At 44.6% G+C, this 22,524-nt stretch overlaps 1 protein-coding gene across 3 annotated transcripts in view; it reads left to right on the top strand.

The window, feature by feature from the left end:
- cdkal1 (CDK5 regulatory subunit associated protein 1 like 1) overlaps positions 1 to 22,524 on the top strand; it is a 553,618-nt gene that overhangs the window by 513,646 nt on the left and 17,448 nt on the right. For all 3 annotated transcript variants that reach the window (XM_033013633.1, XM_033013634.1, XM_033013635.1), the window contains exons 13-14: positions 11,740 to 11,823; positions 21,372 to 21,536. In XM_033013633.1, the coding sequence (XP_032869524.1) occupies positions 11,740 to 11,823; positions 21,372 to 21,536 (249 nt within the window). The remainder of the gene's footprint in view (positions 1 to 11,739; positions 11,824 to 21,371; positions 21,537 to 22,524) is intronic.

Raw genomic sequence — 22,524 nt, 5'->3', positions numbered from 1 at the left:
CAGTAGGGCTTAACGGGTCCCTTTCTGAATGGCAGGCAGTGACTAGTGGGGTACCGCCCTAGTGAGGCCACACCTGGAGTATTGTGTGCAGTTTGGTCTCCAAATTTGAGGAAGGACATTCTTGCTTTTGAGGGGGTGCAGCGTAGGTTCACAAGGTTAATTCCCGGGATGGTGGGACTGTCATATGCTGAGATAATGGAGCGGCTGTGCTTGTATACTGTGGAATTTACAAGGACGAGAGGACATCTTATTGAAACATATAAGATTATTAAGGGTACACAAAAAAGCTGGAGAAACTCAGTGGGTGCAGCAGCATCTATGGAGCGAAGGAAAAAGGCTGAAACCCTTCTTCAGATTATTCGATTATTAAGGGTTTGGACACGCTAGAAGCAGGAAACATGTTCCCGATGTTGAGGGAGTCCAGAACCAGGAGCCACAGTTTAAGAATAAAGGGAAAGCCATTTAGAACGGAGATGAGGAAACACTTTTTTCACACAGAGAGTTGTGAGTCTGTGAAATTCTCTGCCTCAGGTGAAGGCCGGTTCTCTGGATACTTTCAAGAGAGAGCTAGATAGGGCTCTTAAAGTTAGCGGAGTCAGGGGCTATGGGGAGACGGCAGGAATGGGGATGGTCAGCCATGATCACATTGAATGGTGGTGCTGGCTCAAAGGGCCGAATGGCCTACTCCTGTACCTATTGTCTATTGTCTGTTGACTTGATGGGCCGAATAGCCTAAGTCTACTATAACTTAGAATAGAATCATTTAGAACTAGGTTATGATAACGGACAAACCTGTACATCTTTGGAGTGTGAGAGGAAACCAGAGCACCGAGAGAAAACCCACGCGGTCACCGGTAGAACCTACAAACTCCGTCCAGACAGCACACATAGTCAGGATCTGGGCCAGTGTGTTTTTTTTTTGTTTTTTTGTTCATGGGTGTGAACTCCCTTGGCATTTATTGACCATGCATGGTTGCCCGTGAACTGAGGAGGCAGTTAAGAGTCAGCCACATCGAACAGATGAGGATGGCAAATTTAATTCCTTGAAAGACATTAGCGAACCAGATGGGTTTCTGCAACAATCCAGTAGTTTCACGGTTACCTTTACTGAGACTCGATTTAAAAAAATAATTGCTTGAGTTTAAATTCAACAACTGCTGTGGTGGGATTAGAACTTGCCTCTCTGGATCATTGATCCAGAAATCTACTTACTAATCCAGCAGTTTAACCATGACATCACTCTAACCGGTCAGTATTGATATTTGCATTTACTTAAGATGTATACTATGATTTTTTATTTTCTGAAATTAGCAAGGTACATAGAAAAGTTTTGATTTTAATTCGTCTGGATTGCTTAATCCCTGAAAATTAATTTAATAACAACTCTTAATGCCTTGTGCTATTTAGTCAGTTTTGCTTCCAAGATGGTGCCCAACCCAGATGACTATTTGCGTGCTAGCCGCAGAAGCAGATCTACACTCACAGATTACAATCACTCCACGCTCTTAAATCTCTATCCCGACAGCTTTCTTACTTTATTTCCCTTTATTTCCCTATTTCTTACTTTAACTATGATTTATACACTGTGAATGGCTCGATTGTAATCGTGTATTGTCTTTCCGCTGACTGGCTAGCACGCAACAAAAGCTTTTCACTATACCTCGGTACACGTGACAATAAACTAAACTGTAACAGTGACTGGAGGAAATTATCTGATGTATCTCATTTATCCTCAAACTTTTCGTTGCTATTGGTGACACAGTGAGGCAGCAAATGGAGCCACTGCCTCATGACGCCAGAACCTTGGGTGTGGGTTACCCGAAAGGTATGTGGGTGGGGAGGGTAACCTGCATAATAATAATAATAATAATGGATGGGATTTATATAGCGCCTTTCTAATACTCAAGGCGCATAGTGTATAGGTGAGTGATAGTGGGAGAGATGATGGGAATATGGGTAGAATAAAAAATGGGATTCATGCAGAATTTACTACAAAAAGTAGTAAACACTGCCCAGTCCGTCATCGGCTCTGACCTCCCTTCCATCGAGGGGATCTATCGCAGTCGCTGCCTCAAAAAGGCTGGCAGTATCATCAACACCATCCTGGCCACACACTAATCTCCCTCCTACCTTCAGGTAGAAGGTACAGGAGCCTGAAGACTACAATGACCAGGTTCAGGAATAGCTACTTCCCCACAGCCATCAGGCTATTAAACTTGGCTTGGACAAAACTCTGAACATTAATAGCCCATTATCTGTTATTTGCACTTTATCAGTTTATTTATTCATGTGTGTATATATTTATATAATGGTATATGGACACACTGATCTGTTTTGTAGTCAATGCCTACTATGTTCTGTTGTGCTGAAGCAAAGCAAGAATTTCATTGTCCTATCAGGGACACATGACAATAAACTCTCTTGATTCTTGAATTAGTGCAAAATGGGTTGTTGATGGTCAGCATTGTCATGGTAGGCCAAAGGGCCTTTTTTCCATGCAATATCTCTCCATGACTTCCATTTGCAATTAGCATTGTGCATAATGCAGCATCATATAACATAGCACTTGCAATGCCGGTGACCCAGGTTCGACCCTACCTACAAGTGCTGTCTAAACGTAGTTTGTTCGTTCTCCTCGTGACTGTGTGGGCTTTCGCCAAGATCTTTGGTTTCCTGTCACACTCCAAAGATGAAAAGGTTTGTAGGATAATTGACTTGGTATAAGTGTAAATTGTCCCCAGTGTGTCCCTAGTGTGTGTAGGATAGTGTCACCTCCAGTTTAAATTCCATTTGGAATATTTTGGAGGACCATAATAATAATAATAATAAATTTTATTTTTGGGCGCCTTTCAGAAATCTCAAGGACACCTTACAGAGATTAACAGGAATGAAAAACATATAATCAGAATAAAATAAATAATAAAGACATCACAGAAACACAAATTAAAAACAGAATTCAGTCCAAAAACAAAAAAATCAAAAACACAATGTGAAAAGAGAGCAGCGGCAGCTAAAGCGCGCTAGCATCCACTCTCCCTTCCGACAGCCATCTTGGACAAAGACTAACAGGATTACTTACAGACAAAAAAAAATCATCCCCCCACAATGGATACCACTGTGGGGGAAGGCACAATGTCCAGTCCCCAACCCCAAGTTCACCCAAAGTCAGGCCTATTGAGGCCACCGCAATTGCCTCTACGGAGGCCCGATGTTCCTGGCCGTTCTCACCGGGTGATCTTGCCCCGGCGTCGGGAGAGTCCTCTCAGCGGCTGGGCCACCTGGAACGGCCGCTTCCTAGCTGGCCTGGAGCTCCCAGGCTCCCGATGTTGAAATCGGCGCCGCCCACTCCGCTCCGCAGACCCGCAGCCCGGAGGTGTCGAACACGGCGGACACAGCTCACCGGAGCTCCAGCGCGTCGATCCAGTGCGGCGACCCAGGCAAGGCATCGCCCGCTCCGCTCCGCATTAGTGCCCCAGCGCTGCGCCGCCACTGAGGCCGAGGTGCTGGGCGGTCCCCGCCAGGAAACGGCGCTCCAAGCCCGCTGGTAGGCCACGAGGACAGGTCGACAGGCAGCCCGGAGAAAAAGCTGCCTCACCGACCAGGTAGGGACCTAGAAGTAAAATTGCCCCCTACCCCCCACATTAAAAAGTCCATTTCTCCAACGGACGAAACACAGGACTTACTAAATACTTTTTTAAAAAAGCGAAGTAAACGGACGGCTGCTGGTTAGCAGCCGCTCCCCAAGATGACTCCTCCTCCGACCATGAACCAAGAATGTGTGGTTGATCGCTGGTTGGCGCAGACTCGGTGGACCGAGGGGGCTGTTTCCGTGCTGTATCTCTAAACTAAACTAAACTAAACTAAACTTCAGGAATCACTTCCGTACCTCAGAAATCGTTTTACCCAGAACAATGTACCTGGACAATGTATCTGATAAGCTATCGAGGTTCCTTGAGCAACCATGGCTTCCATCAGTTGCTTGAACAGACAATGATGATGACAAAGGAACTGCAGGTGCTGGTGTACAAAGAAAAAATCCACAAAGTGCAGGAGTAACTCTGCAGGTCAGGCAGCATCTCTGGAAAACATGGATAGATATGGACATGATTGAGTTGAGTAATTGTCCATATCCCTTCAAACACTATGGGGAAGGGAATACCATCACTTTTTTTGATTTCCTGGCATTCAGACTCCAGAAATTCCAGAAAACCAAAGCAACCTCAAAATTTCGGGTCCCATCGTAAAATTGGAGTCATACAGTCATACGGCGTGGAAACAGGCACTTCAGCCCAACTTGCCCAAACTGGTCAGCATGTCCGATCTACGCTAGTCCCACCTGCCTGCATTTGCCATATATCCCTCTAAACCTATTCTGTCCACGTACCTGTAAATGTTTCTTAAAAGTTGCGATAGTACCTGTCTCAACTACATCCATACTTGTTCCACACACCCACCAGTTTGCTGGAAAAAAGCTACCCCTCAAATTCCTGTTGTCTTTAGATTAAATTATTTGTATGGAATTCTCTCATCAACCAGCCAACACAATAAGTGTTTTTACTCAATTGATATCTGAAAAGTGGAGCTTTTTGCCAATGTCAGACCTGAGCACATACTCACCAACAATTCACTTTAGTCCCTAGTAGTATGTGTCAAATTTGCAGCATGCAAAAATCTCTGCAGTTGACTTGAAATGTCACCATAAAATTTTCATTATGTCTGCATATGAGAACTCACCATAGCCAGCCGGCTCATTAATGTCTCGTATGTTTCAGGGACTGCCGCTCGCAAAAATGTCACTGTCTCCTTTCACAAGTGCTACATTTCTCTCCTCTGTACCCTCCCCATCGACCTTGTTGCCTCAGGAATGCATCCATTTGTTCCAAATGCAGGGCTAATTCCTAGGTCTGCCTGTGTCTTTCAAGCTCCCTGACATAGCTGGCGTCTCCACTCCCTGCTATTGTTTCTCTCTGCTTCCATCACCGTACATCACTGTCCTGTTATTCCCTCAAGCTGCAACAACATCCCAAAAAGGTTTCCAGTGCAGTGTTGTGTGTTGCTCCGCGCTGCTGAAAGCACATCGGATTTGACAGAAACTGGTAGCTATAAACATAAGATCCATTATTAAAGGCAGCAGCACTCAATTAAATTGCTGTGTCTGGTGTGTGCTAATGTTATCAAGATCAAACCATGAGAAGCGTTCGATTGTTAAATGTACCCTTGCAGTTATATACACATCGGTAGATTTATATAAATATCTGCACTGCGCCAAGGTAAATGAGGGAATGATCCCCCTTCAATGACATTGGTTGAGAAATAAATGATGTCCAAGATGTCAGGAGAAATAGCCACTGCATTTTTCAATAGCGCACTGGTATCACTGTAACTCAGGGGTGGGTTGGGCAGTGTTTAACGTCTGAAGGATTAGCTGAATGTGCTGCGTAAGTAAAAAGCTATCAATTTGTAACGGTTGACATTGTGAGGTCTACAACTTCTCATTTCAATGCAGCCAGCCGAGTTTCCGATTGTAATCTTCAGCTTCATCGCAAACCCAGACAGGACAGGACAGGTGGCTGCGGAAACTGATTGAATTCAGAAAATTGATTTTTTTTTTCGACTAATGAAAACCTTAATAATGAATGATTTTACACAAGGCGGGGGAAAATGCACATTTACCATTTCAATGATTTCAGAAAACTCAGCTTTCTAATCCAAAAACAGAATCAACAACCCTGTCCGTACAGGGGCTACATTAACAGGTTTATTGATTTTAGTGACGGCGTATCCTTTATTGATTTGTTCGCAAGGACAATCCATTGCAGAGAAAATATCAAAACCAATCTACAGAAACTATGTTGGGCCCTGGAATGAACATGAAGTTAGTGTCAAGGATTTAGAATGTCAGGAGGGGATAATTTTTTGTCTGCTCCTTTCTATATGTCAACAATATTTTACAAAATGCAGAATCAGCAAATATATGATTTGTAGATTTGTACAAACTCATTTGTAAGTGAAGATGCTTGTTATGTCTAACTTGTTTCAGAGCATATCCTTTTCTCTGCCTCAGAGACTGAGTGTCTGAACTATTTATAACCTACACTAAAAGTCCCCATTAATGTACTGCAGCCCACACCAACCTTAAATGTGTCAATAAAAAAAAGACGCCATAGCTGTGGAAAGTGGTGCAGGGTGTGCAATTCAAGATGAAACCATATGTGCAGTGACTTTAGACTCATTAATCATACATTCCTCCGCATGTAAAGGTTCAGCTGACATGTTATGCATTCACTACAGACAACGTTTTAAATCAAAGAATCAAAAATAACTTCGTTTCAGATAAGTTCCAATATCCCCAGTTCTGGAGTGAAATATCTCAGTCGATTACTCTTAGTATTTGAATACTAATTTTGAGTATAGATTATTAGTTTATAGAGTCATAGTGATATAGGTGGAAACAGGTCCTTCGGCCCAACTTGCCCACACCGCCCAACATGTCCCAGCTACAGTAGTTCTCACCTGCCCTCGTTTGGTCCATATCTCTCCATACCTATCCTATCCATATGCCTGTCTATCTGGTTCTTAAACATTGGGATAGGCCCTGCCTCAACTACCTCCTCGGGTAGCTTGTTCGATACACCCACCGCCTTTTGTGCTAAAAAGTTACCCCTCAGATTTATATTAAATAATTTCCCCTTCAGAAATAACTTACTTTATTAGTTTGGTTAATTTAGTTCTTTAGTTTCTTAGTTAACTTAATTTTGTGTTGCACGGTGGCATAGCGGTGGAATTGCTGCCTTACAGTGCCAGAGAGACAGGTTTGATCCTGACTACGGGTGCTGGCTGTACGGTGTTTGTACGTTTTCCCGGTGACATGCGTGGGTTTTCTCCGAGATGTTCGGATTCCTCCCTCTCACCAAAGACATCCAGATTTGTAAGTTAATTGCCCTGGTATAGATAGTATACCAGGTGGTAGATGGTATACATAGACAATAGGTGAAGGAGTAGGTCTTTCGGCCCTTCGAGCCAGCACAGCCATTCAATGTCATCATGGCTGATCATCCACAAACAGTACCTCGTTCCTGCCTTCTACCCATACCCCATGATTCCGCTAACCCGAAGAGCTCTATCTAACTCTCATTTGAATGCATCCTGTGAATTGGCCTCCACTGCCTTCTGAGGCAGAGAATTCCACAAATTTACAAATTGTGAAAAAGTTTTTCTTCATCTCAGTTCTAAATGGCCTATCCCTTATGCTTAAACTGTGGTCCCTGATTCTGGACTACCCCAACATCTGGAACATGTTTCCTTCATCGAGCGTGTCCAATCCCTTAATAATTTTGAGGACGTCTAAAGAAGGGTTTCGACCCGAAACGTTGCCTATTTCCTTCGCTCCATAGATGCTGTTGCACCCGCTGAGTTTGTCCAGCACTTTTGTCTACCTTAATAATTTAATATGTTTCTATAAGATATCCTCTCATCCTTCTAAATTCCAGTGAATACAAGCCCACTCGCTCCATTATTTCATCATATGACAGCCATGGCATCCCTGGAATTAACCTTGTGAACCTACGCTGCACTCCCTCAATAGCAAAAATGTCCTTCCTCAAATTAGGAGACCAAAACTGTACACAATACTCCAGGTGTGGTCTCACCATGCCTCTGTACAACTGCAGAAGGACCTGCTTTCTTCAATGCCTGTGTACGAGGACACCCAGGTCTCATTGTACTTCCGCTTTTCCTAACCTGATACCCATTCAGATAATAATCTGCCTTCCCGTTCTTGTCACCAAAGTGGGTAACCTCACATTTATCTACATTATACTCCATCTGCCATGCATCTGCCCACTCACCCAGCCTGTCCAAGTCACCCTGCATCCTCATAGCATCCTCTTCACTGTTCACACTGCCACCCAGCTTTGTGTCATCTGCAAATTTGCTAATGTTACTTTGAATTCCTTCATCTAAATCATTAATGTATATTGTAAATAGCTGTGGTCCCAGCGATAAATGTATACATGTAAACTTGTCCCATGTGTGTGTAGGGTAGTATTCATGTGCGGGGACTGCTGGTCGATGTCTGTCTTTTTTTTTTTTTTTGTCTAGTTAAATGTAGTGTTTGGTGTTTTTTAATACTAGTTTTAAATGTGTATATGTGGGGGTCGGGGGGGGGGGGGGGGGGGGGGGGGCAGGGGGAAACTAATTAAAATCTCTTCCCTGTCTGGGAGACCCGACCTTTTCCTTGTCGGGTCTCCATTGTCGTTGGGGCCTAGCACCGTGGAGCGGCCTCCAGCCTGAACGACCCGGGGACTCAGGAGACTGCGGAGCTGCGGACTACTCACCATCGTGGGGCTGGCCGGCCTCGGAGCGTGGGGAGCCGTGGTGACTCGCTGCTGCTGCGACTCGACTCCTGGGGCTCGGAGGCTCCAGCAACGCAGCCGCAGGTCCGGTGGACTGGGACATCGGGAGCTCGCGGGTCCGGGGGGAGAGACCGCTTCCCGGAGCTCCCGCAACGCGACTTCTCCAGCCCGTGTCGCGGGGTTGGAACGACCCGGACCGGGACCGTACATCACCTGGCGCGGCTTCATGGCCGTGGGACTCACCATCGCCCGTGGGGGTTCCAACCTTGTATTTTCAGACCGGGAGCGGGGCCGTAAATCGCCCCGCTCGGCCTAAAATGGCCGTGGGACTTATCATCACCCGCCTGGGACTTGGACATCGGGAGAGAAATTGAGAGCAGGGGAGAGAAAAGACTTTGCCTTCCATCACAGTGGGTTCACTGTGATGGATGTTTGTGTGAATTTAATTGTGTGTATGTCTATAGGACATTGTCTTTGTTTGTATGGCTGTGTAAACAAAATTTTGTTTGAGTCTCACTGAGGCTCAAATGACAATAAATTTGTATTGTATTGTATTATTGTATAGTGTTTACATATAAATATATGTATGTGTGTATGTATATTTATATATATATATATATATATTATAAAACGTGCATATAATGTGTATACACACACAACCACATGAAAATACACAAACAAACACAATAATAGTGCAAAAAATACAAAGGCAATGCCCTCAAGTATGTAATTTAGAGCTTATTTGGTGGTTGCAGGTGGTGGCCGGAGGTTGCAGGTAGTGGAAGCAGGTACTGAGACTGACAAAAACCTCCGGGAACCGCACGGAAACCTTGGGTGGGGCGCAAAGTCTCCAGAGGTTTCCATTCAGGTTTCCTAAGTGGGACAGCGGCATTATGGTTGTAGGGAAGAAGCTGCTCCTAAAACTGGGCGTTACAGTTTTCAGGCTCCTGTACCTTCTTCCCGATGGCAAGGGTGAAATTAGCGTGAGGCCAGGGTGGTGTGGGTCTCTGATCATGCTGGCTGCTTTTTGAGGCAGCAACTCCTGAAAATCCCTTCAGTTGATGAACCCGTGATAAACTGAGGAGTGTTCACCAATTTTTGCAGTCTTCTTTGCTCCTGGGCATTCAAGTTGCCGAATCGGATAATGGTTTCCAAAAAAGAGCTGATATCATAGATGGAGCGATGGTTGAGGTATTTGCTTGCCTTGTATTTACAAAGTTAATTTCTTTTCAACAGAATTTGGACTAAAATTCTGTTAAATTATGAAAGAATCAAGGCCTCAAGTCAATACCCTTCAACTTGTCAACTTGTAAAATAGTAAGATTAAACGAGAACTTACCAGTTTGAAGTTTGATCTGTATTTTATGAGGAGTTACGATGAGGGATTATGTGACGAACCCGCTCAGCACGCATGCGCGGCATACTTCAAAGCAGCGGTGTGGAATCACAGATAGACACAGTTATTGAAGTAAACATAGTAAAAACAAGGAGACATCAGTTTATGAATTTGACCCATATTATTGAGGGTGGGAGCGGAGGGCACATAATCCCTCATCGTAACTCCTCATAAAATACAGATCAAACTTCAAACTGGTAAGTTCTCGTTTAATCTTACTATTTTACTTCGGAGTCACGTGAGTGATTCCGTGAAGATTTCAAAGCTCTGTGATTTCAAACCGTGTAACAGTTATTACTACATCACTGCCGAAGTCTTTGAGGGAGGAAGTGTGTTATCGTAATCAACCAATGAATCTGTTTGTAGAAAAACACAATGGTATTTTTTAACAATAACAACAAAGAAATTAAATTGCTCCCCTGGGCTTAAATTAAATATTTGCAGTCTGTAAAATCTTTCCTGCAACTAAAACAGGTTTTGCCAACGGCTTATTATAAAAAATGTTGAACGGTCTTTCCCCCCACCATCCTGCTGTAGCCAGGATGTGGTCTATAGGCACGTCCATTCTTTTAGCCGTCGACGTGGATGCTGCCCTGGTGGAATGAAATTTGTACATGTTAGTTTTTATCCCAGCAGCTTTTAGCACCTGCTTGAGCCATCTCGAAATGGTTTGGCTCGTCACCCGACCATAAGGTTTTTTATGACTGACCCACAAGGCTTTTCATCTCCCTCGAATATTTTGGTTGTATCTATGTAGGATAGTAGGGTCATGGCACATAACCGTGTTTCTGGCGGGTAAGCCCGGAATTCCACGACTGGATTAGGTGTTCCTGGTCTGCTCTGTTTGATCATTCCCTGGATAACGACAGAGATCTGGTCTGGAGCTGTGAGCATGGTGTCCAGTCGCAATAGGTGTAGTGACTGGACCCTCTGTGCAGATACAAGTGCCATCAACATGAGTGTTTTGAGCATAGATTGTTCCAGGTTGAGGGATCTGGCTGGTGGCCATCCCCTGATGTATGTCAGGACCACACTGACATCCCATGTATGGGTGTACCTTGGTCTAGGGGGATAGAGTTGTAAATACCCTTGATTAGTTTGACCACCAGCGGGTGGGACCCCATGGCCTGTTGTCCTGGAGCTGGTTTTAAATAGACAGGCAGGGCACTTCTAGCTGTGTTGATTGCTCTGTAGCTGAGTCCTTCATCATGGTGAAGGTTCGCCAGGAATTCCAGTACGTTGGTAACTGTAGCGGTTGAGTAGGTGGTCCCTGTATCCAAGCAGTACTTCTCCCATTTTTTGATGCTGGATAAGTGCTGTTTTTTAGTGGATGTTCGGAGGGATGCTGACATGGTGTCGACGGTTTGTTCTGATAATCCCAGTCCCAGAAGTGGGTTGTGCAGAATCTGCAACCCAGGAGCTTGATTTTTTCATGGCACGGGTGGCTTGTGCCCGACACTGGGTGTTAATAACTCTGGGTCACTGTGGAATACCATCGGAGTTTCAACAACCATGTCATGGAGTATTGGGAACCATGACCAGTCGGGCATTTTTGTCGACCTTCGATTTTCCAGCATCTGCAGTTCCTTCTTAATCAATAGTTCCACAGCAACTTTCTGCATCCAGCCTGCTATAATTTTACAGTGTGTCAGAAGGAACTGCAGTTTGTCTTTCTATAGTCATTCCGCTGACTGATTAACACACAAAAATAGCTTATCACTGTTACTCAGGACACGTGACAATAAATTAAACTAACTCCTGCAAATTTTGCCTGCAATTTCGGAGAATAATCCATTGCTGATGTTGGCTTGGTCATTCTACACCAGGCTTACCTTGGAAGATGGCTGAGAGATGGGGACAGATTGAAGTCTTTCTCTAAAAAAATAATTTCTGTCTTTGTTGTGTAAAATCTAAGGCTTATGAAATTGCTCTTTAAATTCTAGTTCTTCGTTTATCCAGTGTTCTGAGATGTGTTTACTCCTTTTTCAGGTGGGGAAGAGGCAACATGTTTTGATAACAGAGGAATCATTTGATGGCCAATACTACGTCGCGCACAACAGGTTTTACGAGCAGGTAAGTCAACCAAGGTTTTCTCCCATTGTCTGGAGTATTTGGAATGAGGAATTGTAAAGGTAAGAATACACTAATGGGAGTTATCTACAGGCCCCCAAATAGTAGCCTGGATATAGGGTGCAAGTTGCAGCTGGAGTTAAAATTGGCATGTAACAAAGGTAATGTCACTGTGGTTATGGGAGATTTCAACATGCAGGTAAACTGGGAAAATCAGGTTGGTTCTGGACCCCAAGAAAGGGAGTTTGTAGAGTGACTCCGAGATGGTTTCTTAGAGCAGCTTGTACTGGAGTCTACCAGAGAGAAAGCAATTCTGGAATTAGTGTTGTCTAATGAACCAGATTTAATAAGGGAATTTAAGGTAAAGGAACCATTAGGAGGTAGTGACCAAAATATGATAGTTTTAATCTGCAATTTGAGAGGGAGAAGGTTAAATCAGAAGCATCAGTGTTGCAGTTGAACAAAGGGGATCATGAAGGCATGAGAGAGGAGCTGGCCAAGGTCGACTGGAAAAGGATCCTGGCAGGAATGACGGTGAAACAGCAATGGCAGGAATTTCTGGGCATAATCCAGAAGATGCAGGATCATTTCATTCCAAAGAGGAAGAAAGATTCTAAGGGGAGTAAGAGCCAACCGTGGCTGACAAGGGAAGTTAGGGATGGAATAAAACGACAAGAAAAGGTGTATAACATAGCAAAGAGTAGCGGGAAGCCAGAGGATTGTGAAACTTTCAAAAGACAACAGAAGGTAACAAAAAGGGCAATACGGGGTGAAAAGAAGGAGTATGAGGGCAAGCTGGCCAAGAATATAAAGAGGGATAGTAAAAGCTTCTTTAGGTATGTTAAGCGAAAAAGATTAGTAAATACAAATGTGGGTCCCTTGAAGGCAGAAACAGGTGAAACTTATTATGGGGAACAAGGAAATGGCAGAAGAGTTGAACAGGTACTTTGGTTCTGTCTTCACTAAGGAAGACACAAACAATCTCCCAGGTGTATTAGAGGACAGAGGATCTAGGGATACAGAAGAACTGAAAGAAATTTGCATTAGGCGAGAAATAGTATTGGGTAGATTGATGGGACTGAAGGCTGATAGATCCCCAGGGCCTGATGGTCTGCATCACAGGGTACTCAAGGAGGTGGCTCTAGAATTCGTGGATCGTTTTCCAAAGTTCTATAGATTCAGGATCAGTTCCTGTGGATTGGAAGGTAGCTGATGTTATCCCACTTTTCAAGAAAGGAGCGAGAGAGAAAATGGGGAATTATAGAACAGTTAGCCTGATATCGGTGGTGGAGATGATGCTGGAGTCAATTATTAAAGAAGTAATTACGGTGCATGTAGATAGCAGTAAAAGGATTGGTCCGTCAGCATGGATTTATGAAGGGGAAATCCTGATTGACTAATGTTCTGGAATTTTTTGAGGATGACAAGTAAAATGGATGAAAGAGAGCCAGTGGATGTAGTATCTGGACTTTCAGAAGCCTTTGATAAGGTGCCTCACAGGAGATTAGTGGGCAAAATTAGGGCACATGGTATTGGGGGTAGGGTATTGACATGGATAGAGAATTGGTTGGCAGACAGGAAGTAAGGAGTAGGAATAAACGGGTCCCTATCAGAATGGCAGGCAGTGGCGTATGGAGTTCCGCAAGGCTCGGTGCTGGGGCCGCAACTATCTACAATATGTATTAATGATTTAGATGAAGGAATTAAAAGTAACACTAGCAAATTTGCAGATGACACAAAGCTGGGTGGCAGTGTGAACTGTGAAGAGGTTGCTAGGAGGTTGCAGGGTGACTTGGACAGTTTGAGTGAGTGGGCAGATCCATGGCAGATGCAGTATAATGTAAATAAATGTGTGGTTATCCACTTTGGCGGCAAGAACAAGGAGGCAGATTACTATCTCAATGGGGGCAGATTAGGAAAAAGGGAAGTGCAACGAGACCTGGGAGGCCTTGTACACCAGTCACTGAAGTAAACATGCAGGTACAGCAGGCAGTGAAGAAAGCTAATGGCATGTTGGCCTTCATAACAAGAGGATTTGAGTATAGGAGTAAAGATGTCTTGCAGTTGTCGTAGGTGGACGGCCTAATGGGTCGCCGGTAGTCGGTAGCTTGCCGTAGCTTGAGGTCGACTAGGTGGTAGGTTGTTGTAGACATTGTCGTAGGGGTATCCAGTCGCCGGTTTTTCAGCGACCTGCTACGACTCCACGTCGCACGTGGGACAGGCCCTTGACATTGCACTCCGCTGTGTAGAATACCAATGCTCATGTTACTGGATCAACAGCGCAATGTGAAGAAAGATATCTTTGTCAATAGAGCAGCCTTTGAAACCATACAATAGATAAAGCTTTAGAAGAAAGTACCAAAATGGTGTAAAGTGCATGCGAATGTGGAATGCAAAAGAAAAAAAAAATTATGATAAATTCGGCTCTTCGAACTTTGATTCTTTTGCAGATTGGTATTAAGTGCTTTTTGTTTTCTCAAGGCAGCGTTTTATTGAGCTGACATTTCTTTTGAAAGTACTAACAGGTTGATTTTGGATGTCAATGCCACCATCACGCCCATCATTTTGTGAGGAACACAAGCACTAAAGTAAATAATATCTGTGTCTAAAATGTACTCAGGCGCGGATCAATCTGCTACTGCAGGCCATGTGGCAGGCCGGTATCACAGAACGGTAGGTGATTCTGTGCAGGGATGGAGGCCCGGGGCGCTGCACTGCAGCAGCCTCTACCTTCAGCCAGTCTGTTATTCAATCTTTTAAAAAAAAATGTAGTTAGTCTAAAGTTTTGTGTTGGGGGAAACTTTAACTTTTCTATGTGGGGGAGGGGGGCAGGGTAAGGGGGAAACCGTTTCCCAGTCTCTTCCTGGCGGGGACGCGACTATTTCTCAGAGTCGCGTCCTCGCCCCCCACCTCGCGGCCTACCAGCTGGATCGGAGCGGCCTTTCCTGCCGGGGGCCGGGAACCGGACCAGGGCTGCTACAGGGGCGGCGCAGCGCTGGAGTCACCGCGGAGCGGGCGATGCCTACCTGGGTCGCCGGTTGGAGCTCCGGAGTGTTGGGCCGCTGCTCCAACATCGTGGAGCTCTGGTGCGGAGAGCTTCCAACGCGGGCGGCGCTGACCGTCATCGTGGAGCCCTGGGGCGCCTTGCAGACGGTCTCCAGCAGCAGTATCCACCCGGCGCGGCCTGCGGACTCTGGAAGCCGCCGACTCCGGTAGGAGGGGGCCGACTCTGGTGTCCACGCCGCTGAGGACGTCCCGCAGCCCCGACGTCGGACTTGTATCACCCCGGCGAGCGGTCCTGGACATCGGGCCATCCGTAGCTGCAACTGCGGAGGGCACGGGGAGGCCCTGACCACGGGGAACAATGGAGGAAGAGACTGACTTTGGTGCCGTCCCACACAGTGGGAAACTTTGATTCTGCTGTGTGGGGATGTTTTATGTTAAATTCTATAGTGTGTGTTCTTTATACCCTTTCTGGCTTAATCCCTCCCTTTACCACCTCCAGTTTAAATTCCAGTTGGAATATTTTGGAGGACCCAAGAACCAAGAAGAACCAAGAAGAAGTAGAAAGCTGCAAGAGACTTCTCGTTCCCCTTGCGATCATAATTCGTCATTCACATCAAGAATACGGTCGCGGAACTGTGAAACGTTAATCATGCTCCTTAATGCAGAAGCCCAAAAGAGAAAAGTTTTTAAAACTTGAGACCTCTTTAAAGTCACTTTTTAAAATATATATAATTGTGTTGCAAGGAATTAGACACCAGGGGAATTTTCTGAACAAGACATAAATCCAGGCGATCCATGTGATATGCAGACAGTCCCTGGGGACGGTTTAAGTTTTTCACAGCAAGATTCACAGCAAGAAAATAAGTTCAGACGATGTGGCAGGATGATGGAAGCAGTTTAAAGGAGCTGTGACCTCATGAAAGCACGGTTGACAATCATTTTATGTTTGTACTTGGGGGGGGGGGGGGGGGGGGGAAGCAAGTGATTCATTATTTTTATCCGGTATTGCACAATTCGGAACCATTGACAATACTATCACATGGAGATATACCGAACATTTCTTCCGAAAGTCAGCAAAAGCTTAACCTAATGTTGCCAAAACCTCATTAGGGGAACTTTTCATTTCGATCGGGAAATGGTTGAATAATACAAACATAGAAACATGGAAAATAGGTACAGGAGTACGCCATTCAGCCTGTCAAGCCAGCACCATCATTCAATGTGATCATGGCTGATCATCCAAAATCAATACTCCGTTCCTGCTTTCTCCCCATATCCCTTGATTCCGTTTGCCCTAAGAGCTATATCTAACTCTCTCTTGAAAACATCTGATGAATTGGCCTTCACTGCCTTCTATGGCAGAGAATTCCACAGATTCACAACTCTCTGGGTGACAAAGTTTTTCCTCATCTCAGTCCTAAATGACCTACACCTTATTCTTAAACTGTGACCCCTGGTTCTGGACTCCCCCAACACGGGAACATTTTTCCTGCATCTAGCCCGTCCAATCCCTTAATAGACAATAGACAATAGGTGCAGGAGTAGACCATTCGGCCCTTCGAGCCAGCAGCGCCATTCAATGTGACCATGGCTGATCATCCCCAATCAGTACCCTATTCCTGCCTTCTCCCCATATCCCCTGACTCCGCTATCTTTAAGAGCCCTATCTAGCTCTCTCTTGAAATTATCCAGGGAACCGGCCTCCACCGCCCACTGAGGCAGAGAATTTTATTAAGAATTTTATGTTTCTATAAGATCTTCTATCATCCTTCTAAATTCCAGTGAATATATGGCCAGTCGACCCATTCTTTCATCATATGTAAGTCCCGCCATCCCGGGAATTAACCTGGTGAACATATACGCTGCACTCCCTCAATAGCAAGAATGTCCTTCCTCAAAATAGGAGAACAAAACTGCACACAGGTGTGGTCTGATCAGGGCCCTGTACAACTGCAGTAGGTCCTCCTTGCTCCTAAACTCAAATCCTCTCGCTATGAAGGCCAACATGTCATTTGCTTCCTTCACTGCCAGCTGTACCTGCATGCTTACTTTCAGTGACTGCTGTACAAGGCCTCCCAGGTCTCGTTGCACCTCCCCTTTTCCTAATCTGACACCATTCAGGTAATAATATGCTTTCTTGTTCTTGTCCCCAAAATGGATAACCTCACAATTATCCAGATTATACTGCATTTGCCACATCTACCCACTCCCCCAACCTATCCAAGTCACCCTGCAGCCTCGTAGCATTCTCCTCGCAGCTCACACTGCCACACAACTTTGTGTCATTCGCTTGGAGATCTCAACTTGAAGATGTTATATTTAATGACATACAAGCATTTTCTATCACCTACTCTCTCCTCCCTCCCCCCTCTGCACACTTCCTATTGTCTCGTGATATCAGGTAGATTGGGTTTTTCCCCACTTTTCAAAGACGTACGGGTACAATTGTAAGTTGTCCCTAGTGTGTGTAGGATAGTGTTAGTGTGTGGGGATCACTGGTCGACGTGGACTCAGTGGGCCGAAGGGCCTGTTTCCGCACTGTAGGGTCTAATTATCATGTGAAATCTCAGCCATGAGTTCCAGAAAGTTTCATTCAATTATTTAATTGCTTTCAGTACATTTCTGGCTTTAGTTTTGCTTGCATGCAGCTAATCCCTAGTCACCTCAGGGGCTTGTGCTGATATAAATGATGTTACCAGGTCTAGAGGGTTTGGAATTATAAGGAGAGAATAGGCTGGGGGTTTTTTCCCCCTGGAGCATACAGTAGGAGGCTGAAAAGTGACCTTAAGGAGGTGTATTAAATCAGGAGATTTATTAAAGCTAGAGAACCGCAGTTTGTTTCCCCCAGGTTAGAGGAGTCTAAAACTAGCAGTCATATGTTTGAGGTGACAGAGAAAAGATTTAAAAGGGACCTGAGGGGCAACCTTTACACACAAAAGGTGGGGCGTACGTGAAGACATGAAGAACAGGTCTGAAGAACGGTTCAGACCCGAAACGTCACGTATTCATTTTCCCCAAAGATGCTGCCTGATCCGCTAAGTTACTCCAGCACTTTGTGTCTATCTTTGGTATAAACCAGCATCTGCAGTTCTTTATTTCTACTTTATTTTTTTTAGTTATTTGGCCTGGACATTCTGTCAGATTCTGCATGTTTACATGAAATGAGTTGCCAGAGGAAGTGGTGAGGATGGGTGAAGTTATGGCATTTAAATAACACTTGGACAGGTACATGGATAGGAAAGGTTTGGAGGGACATGCACTAGGTACAGGCAACTAGCTCGGAAAAGCAACGTGGTCAGCATGGATGAATTGGGCCAAAGGGTCCGTTGTCTTGCTTTATGGTGCTATTATTCTGCTATAATGCTGTTTTTTGTAACCAAATAGAAACATAGAAACATAGAAAATAGGTGCAGGAGTAGGCCATTCGGCCCTTCGAGCCTGCACCGCCATTCAATATGATCATGGCTGATCATCCAACTCAGTTTCCCATCCCTGCCTTCTCTCCATACCCCCTGATCCCTTTAGCCACAAGGGCCACATCTAACTTCCTCTTAAATATAGCCAATGAACAGGCCTCAACTACCTTCTGTGGCAGAGAATTCCACAGATTCACCACTCTCTGTGTAAAAAATGATTTTCTCATCTCGGTCCTAAAAGACTTCCCTCCTATCCTTAAACTGTGACCCCTAGTTCTGGACTTCCCCAACATCGGGAATAATCTTCCTGCATCTAGCCTGTCCAACCCGTTAAGAATTTTGTAAGTTTCTATAAGATCCCCCCTCAATCTTCTAAATTCTAGCGAGTACAAGCCGAGTCTATCCAGTCTTTCTTCATATGAAAGTCCTGCCATCCCAGGAATCAGTCTGGTGAACATTCTCTGTACTCCCTCTATGGCAAGAATGTCTTTCCTCAGATTAGGAGACCAAAACTGTACGCAATACTCCAGGTGTGGTCTCACCAAGACCCTGTACAACTGCAGTAGAGCCTCCCTGCTCTTATACTCAAATCCTTTTGCTATGAATGCTAACATACCATTTGCTTTCTTCACTGCCTGCTGCACATACATGCCTACTTTCAATGACTGGTGTACCATGACACCCAGGTCTCGTTGCATTTCCCCTTTTCCTAATCGGCCACCATTCAGATAATAGTCTACTTTCCTATTTTTGCCACCATAGTGGATAACCTCACATTTATCCACATTATACTGCATCTGCCATGCATTTGCCCGCTCACCCAACCTATCCAAGTCACCTTGCAGCCTCCTAGCATCCTCCTCACCGCTAACACTGCCCTCCATCTTCATGTCATCCGCAAACTTGGAGATGTTGCATTCAATTCCCTCATCCAGATCATTAATATATATTGTAAATAGCTGGGGTCCCAGCACTGAGCCTTGCGACCTTGAAATAGTCTTGATTATTGAAAGATCACCTGGATTGGTTATGATAACCTGAGGGAGTAGGAGAGGCAATTTTCAAATGATTATGTCATCTCCTAAAACATACTAAGTTTTATTTTGTTGTGTGAGATTACGTGGCTGGAAGCAATGGGGGATCAGACATGAAGTTCTGGTCATTGTAGTGTCTATTCGGCTTATTTTTGTTCTTTCCAATCGTTTTCATGTGTTTCAGTCGAGGTGCTACTATGAAATATGCTTGTTTGGTTTACGAGCATGTTCGGGGTGGCAGTGGAGGCAGGTACAATAGTGGCTTTTAAGAGACTTTTACATGGACATGGGGATATTACAAGGATGTTGCCAGGATTAGAGGGTCTGAGCTACAGGGAGAGGCTGAGTAGGCTGGGTCTCTATTCCTTGGAGCGCAGGAGGATGAGGGGTGATCTTATAGAGGTGTATAAAATCATGAGGAATAGATTGGGTGGATGCACAGAGTCTCTTGCCCAGAGTAGGGGAATCGAGTACCAGAGGTTATAATTTTAAGATGAAGGGGAAAATATTTAATAGGATTCTGAGGGGTAACTTTTTCACACAGAGGTTGGTGGGCGAATGGAACAAGCTGCCAGAGGAGATAGTTGAAGCTGGGACTATCTCATAGAAACATAAAAAATAGGTGCAGGAGTAGGCCATTCAGCCCTTCAGGACAGCACCGCCATTCACTGTGATCATGGCTGATCATCCACAATCAGTACCCTGTTCCTGCCTTCTCCCCATATCCCCAGACTTCGCTATCTTCAAGAGCCTTATCTAACTCTCTCTTGAAAGTATCCAGAGAACCGGCCTCCTCTGCCCTCTGGCAGATAATTCCACAGACTCACAACTCTCTGTGTGAAAAAGTGTTTCCTCACCTCTGTTCTAAATGGCTTACCCCTTATTCTTAATAGGAACCTCATATTCCTTGATCCCGCTAGCCCTAAGAGCTCTATCTAACTCTATTTTGAATGCACCCAGTGAAACTGCTTCCACTGCCTTCTGAGGCAGAGAATTCCACAAAATCACAACTCTCAGGGTGGAAAACTTTTTCCTCATCTCACTTCTAAATGGCCTACCTCTTATTTTTAATCTCAACGTTTAAGAGACAGTCAAACAGGTACATGACTAGGACAAGTTTGGGGGGATATGGACCAAACACCGAAGGGCTTGTTTCCACGCTGTATCACTCTTCGACTCTTTGACTCTATGATATGCAGGGAATGGAAGGGCATGGATCACATGCAGGCAGACGAGATTAGTTTACCTTGGCATTATGTTCAGCACAGATGATGTGGGCTGAAGGGCCCGTTCCTATAATGGACTGTAATGTCATCTTCTATGTTCCATGTTCAGACTGTGGTTGGATAGCTCTGAATATGAGATCTATGCTCTTTGAACCAGAGAGATGCTTTATAAATATGGATGGATACCCATGATCGGCACATAGGAAAATCAAATATCGTGAGGAAGAAAGGATTGAGTACATTTGAGCTCTTAGTGGTCATGGCAGCAGAGGATAAAACCAGAGTAAAAGCAAACTAAACAATCAATGAGATGCAACCATAACATTAATCTGAAAGAGAATTTACCACATTGCAAAGAAAAAGGTCACAAATCCATTATGATCAATTAGCATTCTCTTCTTCAATGTTACATTGCCGAACTACTATCTACCTCATTGGTGACCCTCAGACTATCCTTGATTGGACTTTGCTGGCTTTACCTTGCACTAAGTGTTATTCCCTTATAAAGTATCTGTACACTGTAAGTGGCTCGATTGTAATCATGTATTGTCTTTCTGCTGACTGGTTTATGAATAAGTTCATAAATGGCAAGTATTCACATACAAGGAATTTGCCTTGGTGCTCCGCCCGCAAGTGACAACATGACATACAGTGACAGTTAGGAATGACACATAAAACATTAAACATTAATAATAAAACAATGATGATTAAACGTTGTTAGCACGCAACAAAAGCTTTTCACTGTACCTCAGTACACGTGACAATAAACTAAACTGAAACTGAAACTTGGAAGTCCACTGAAAAGTCTAAGCCTTGGTTGCCTATGTCTTTTAATCTTATATGAGTGCTTTTTTCTCCTTCCCCTTCAGGTTCTGGTGCCTAAGCAACCCGAATTTCTGGGGAAAATGATTGAGGTGGACATTTATGAAGCAGGAAAGCATTTTATGAAGGGGAAGCCAGCAGACAATGGGAAGATCCACACTCCTTCAATTGTCAGACCGCTACAGAAGGGTGAGGTTTCAGGCCTCATGGAGGTATGTGGCAGCCTTCTCTTCACTTAACATTCTCATGTTGTAAAACTTGACAGAGTGTGAAATTAAACCGTGTATCGGATTTCTGAGCATCATTTGATCTTGTCTGCAAGAGCAAATACCTTTGACTTACTGCCTCGCAAAAATAACACGCGGTACTAAATTAATGCATGGGAAAGAATTTGTAGGAAGGAGCTGCAGATACTGGCTTAAACCGAAGATAGGCACAAAAAGCTGGAATAACTCAGCGGGACAGGCAGCATCTCTGGAGGGAAGGGACGGGTGACGTTTCAGGTTGATACCTTTCAGACTCTGTTTCTGAAGAAGGTTCTTGACCCGAAATGTCACCCATTCCTTTTCTCCAGAGATGATAGCTGTGATAACCTGAGTTACTCCAGCTTTTTGTGTCTATCTTGGCAAAGTATTTGCTTGTGTAAAAGCCCTGTCCCACAGTACGAGTTCATTCCAAGAGTTCTCCCAAGTTTGCCCTGATTCGAACTCGGAGATTTACGGTAATGGCCACTCGTCGGTACTCGGGGCTCTCGTGGAAATTTTTCATCATGTTGAAATATCTTCACGAATCTTCCCGTGCTTACCTGCCGTTAGCGAGTCTTCCCGAGTACCTGCCGTTAGCGCTAAGAGACGTCCCCGAGCTCTGACGTACCCGCTACGTTCATTCTCCGTGCTTACCATGAGTTTGATTATTTTTTTTAACTCGGGAGAGAGCTCTTGGAATGAACTCGTACCGTGGGACAGGGCTTTAACTCAGCACAAGTGAATTGCTCTGAGAAACGCGCATCTCTAATTTAAAAAAATGATTTGAGATATTTTACTGGTAGACAAAAAAGCTGGAGAAACTCGGCAGGTGAGGCAGCATCTATGGAGCGAAGGAATAGGCGACGTTTCGGGTCGAAACCGTCTACCTTCCATTTTTCCAGCATCTGCAGTTCTTTCTTAAACTGTGATATTTTATTAATGAGTTTTAAAAAAT

The sequence above is a fragment of the Amblyraja radiata genome, chromosome 2, assembly GCF_010909765.2.
Source record: "Amblyraja radiata isolate CabotCenter1 chromosome 2, sAmbRad1.1.pri, whole genome shotgun sequence".
NCBI lineage: Eukaryota > Metazoa > Chordata > Chondrichthyes > Rajiformes > Rajidae > Amblyraja > Amblyraja radiata.
Note: the sequence above shows the minus strand (reverse complement) of the source record. Positions and strands in the feature narration are given on the sequence as shown.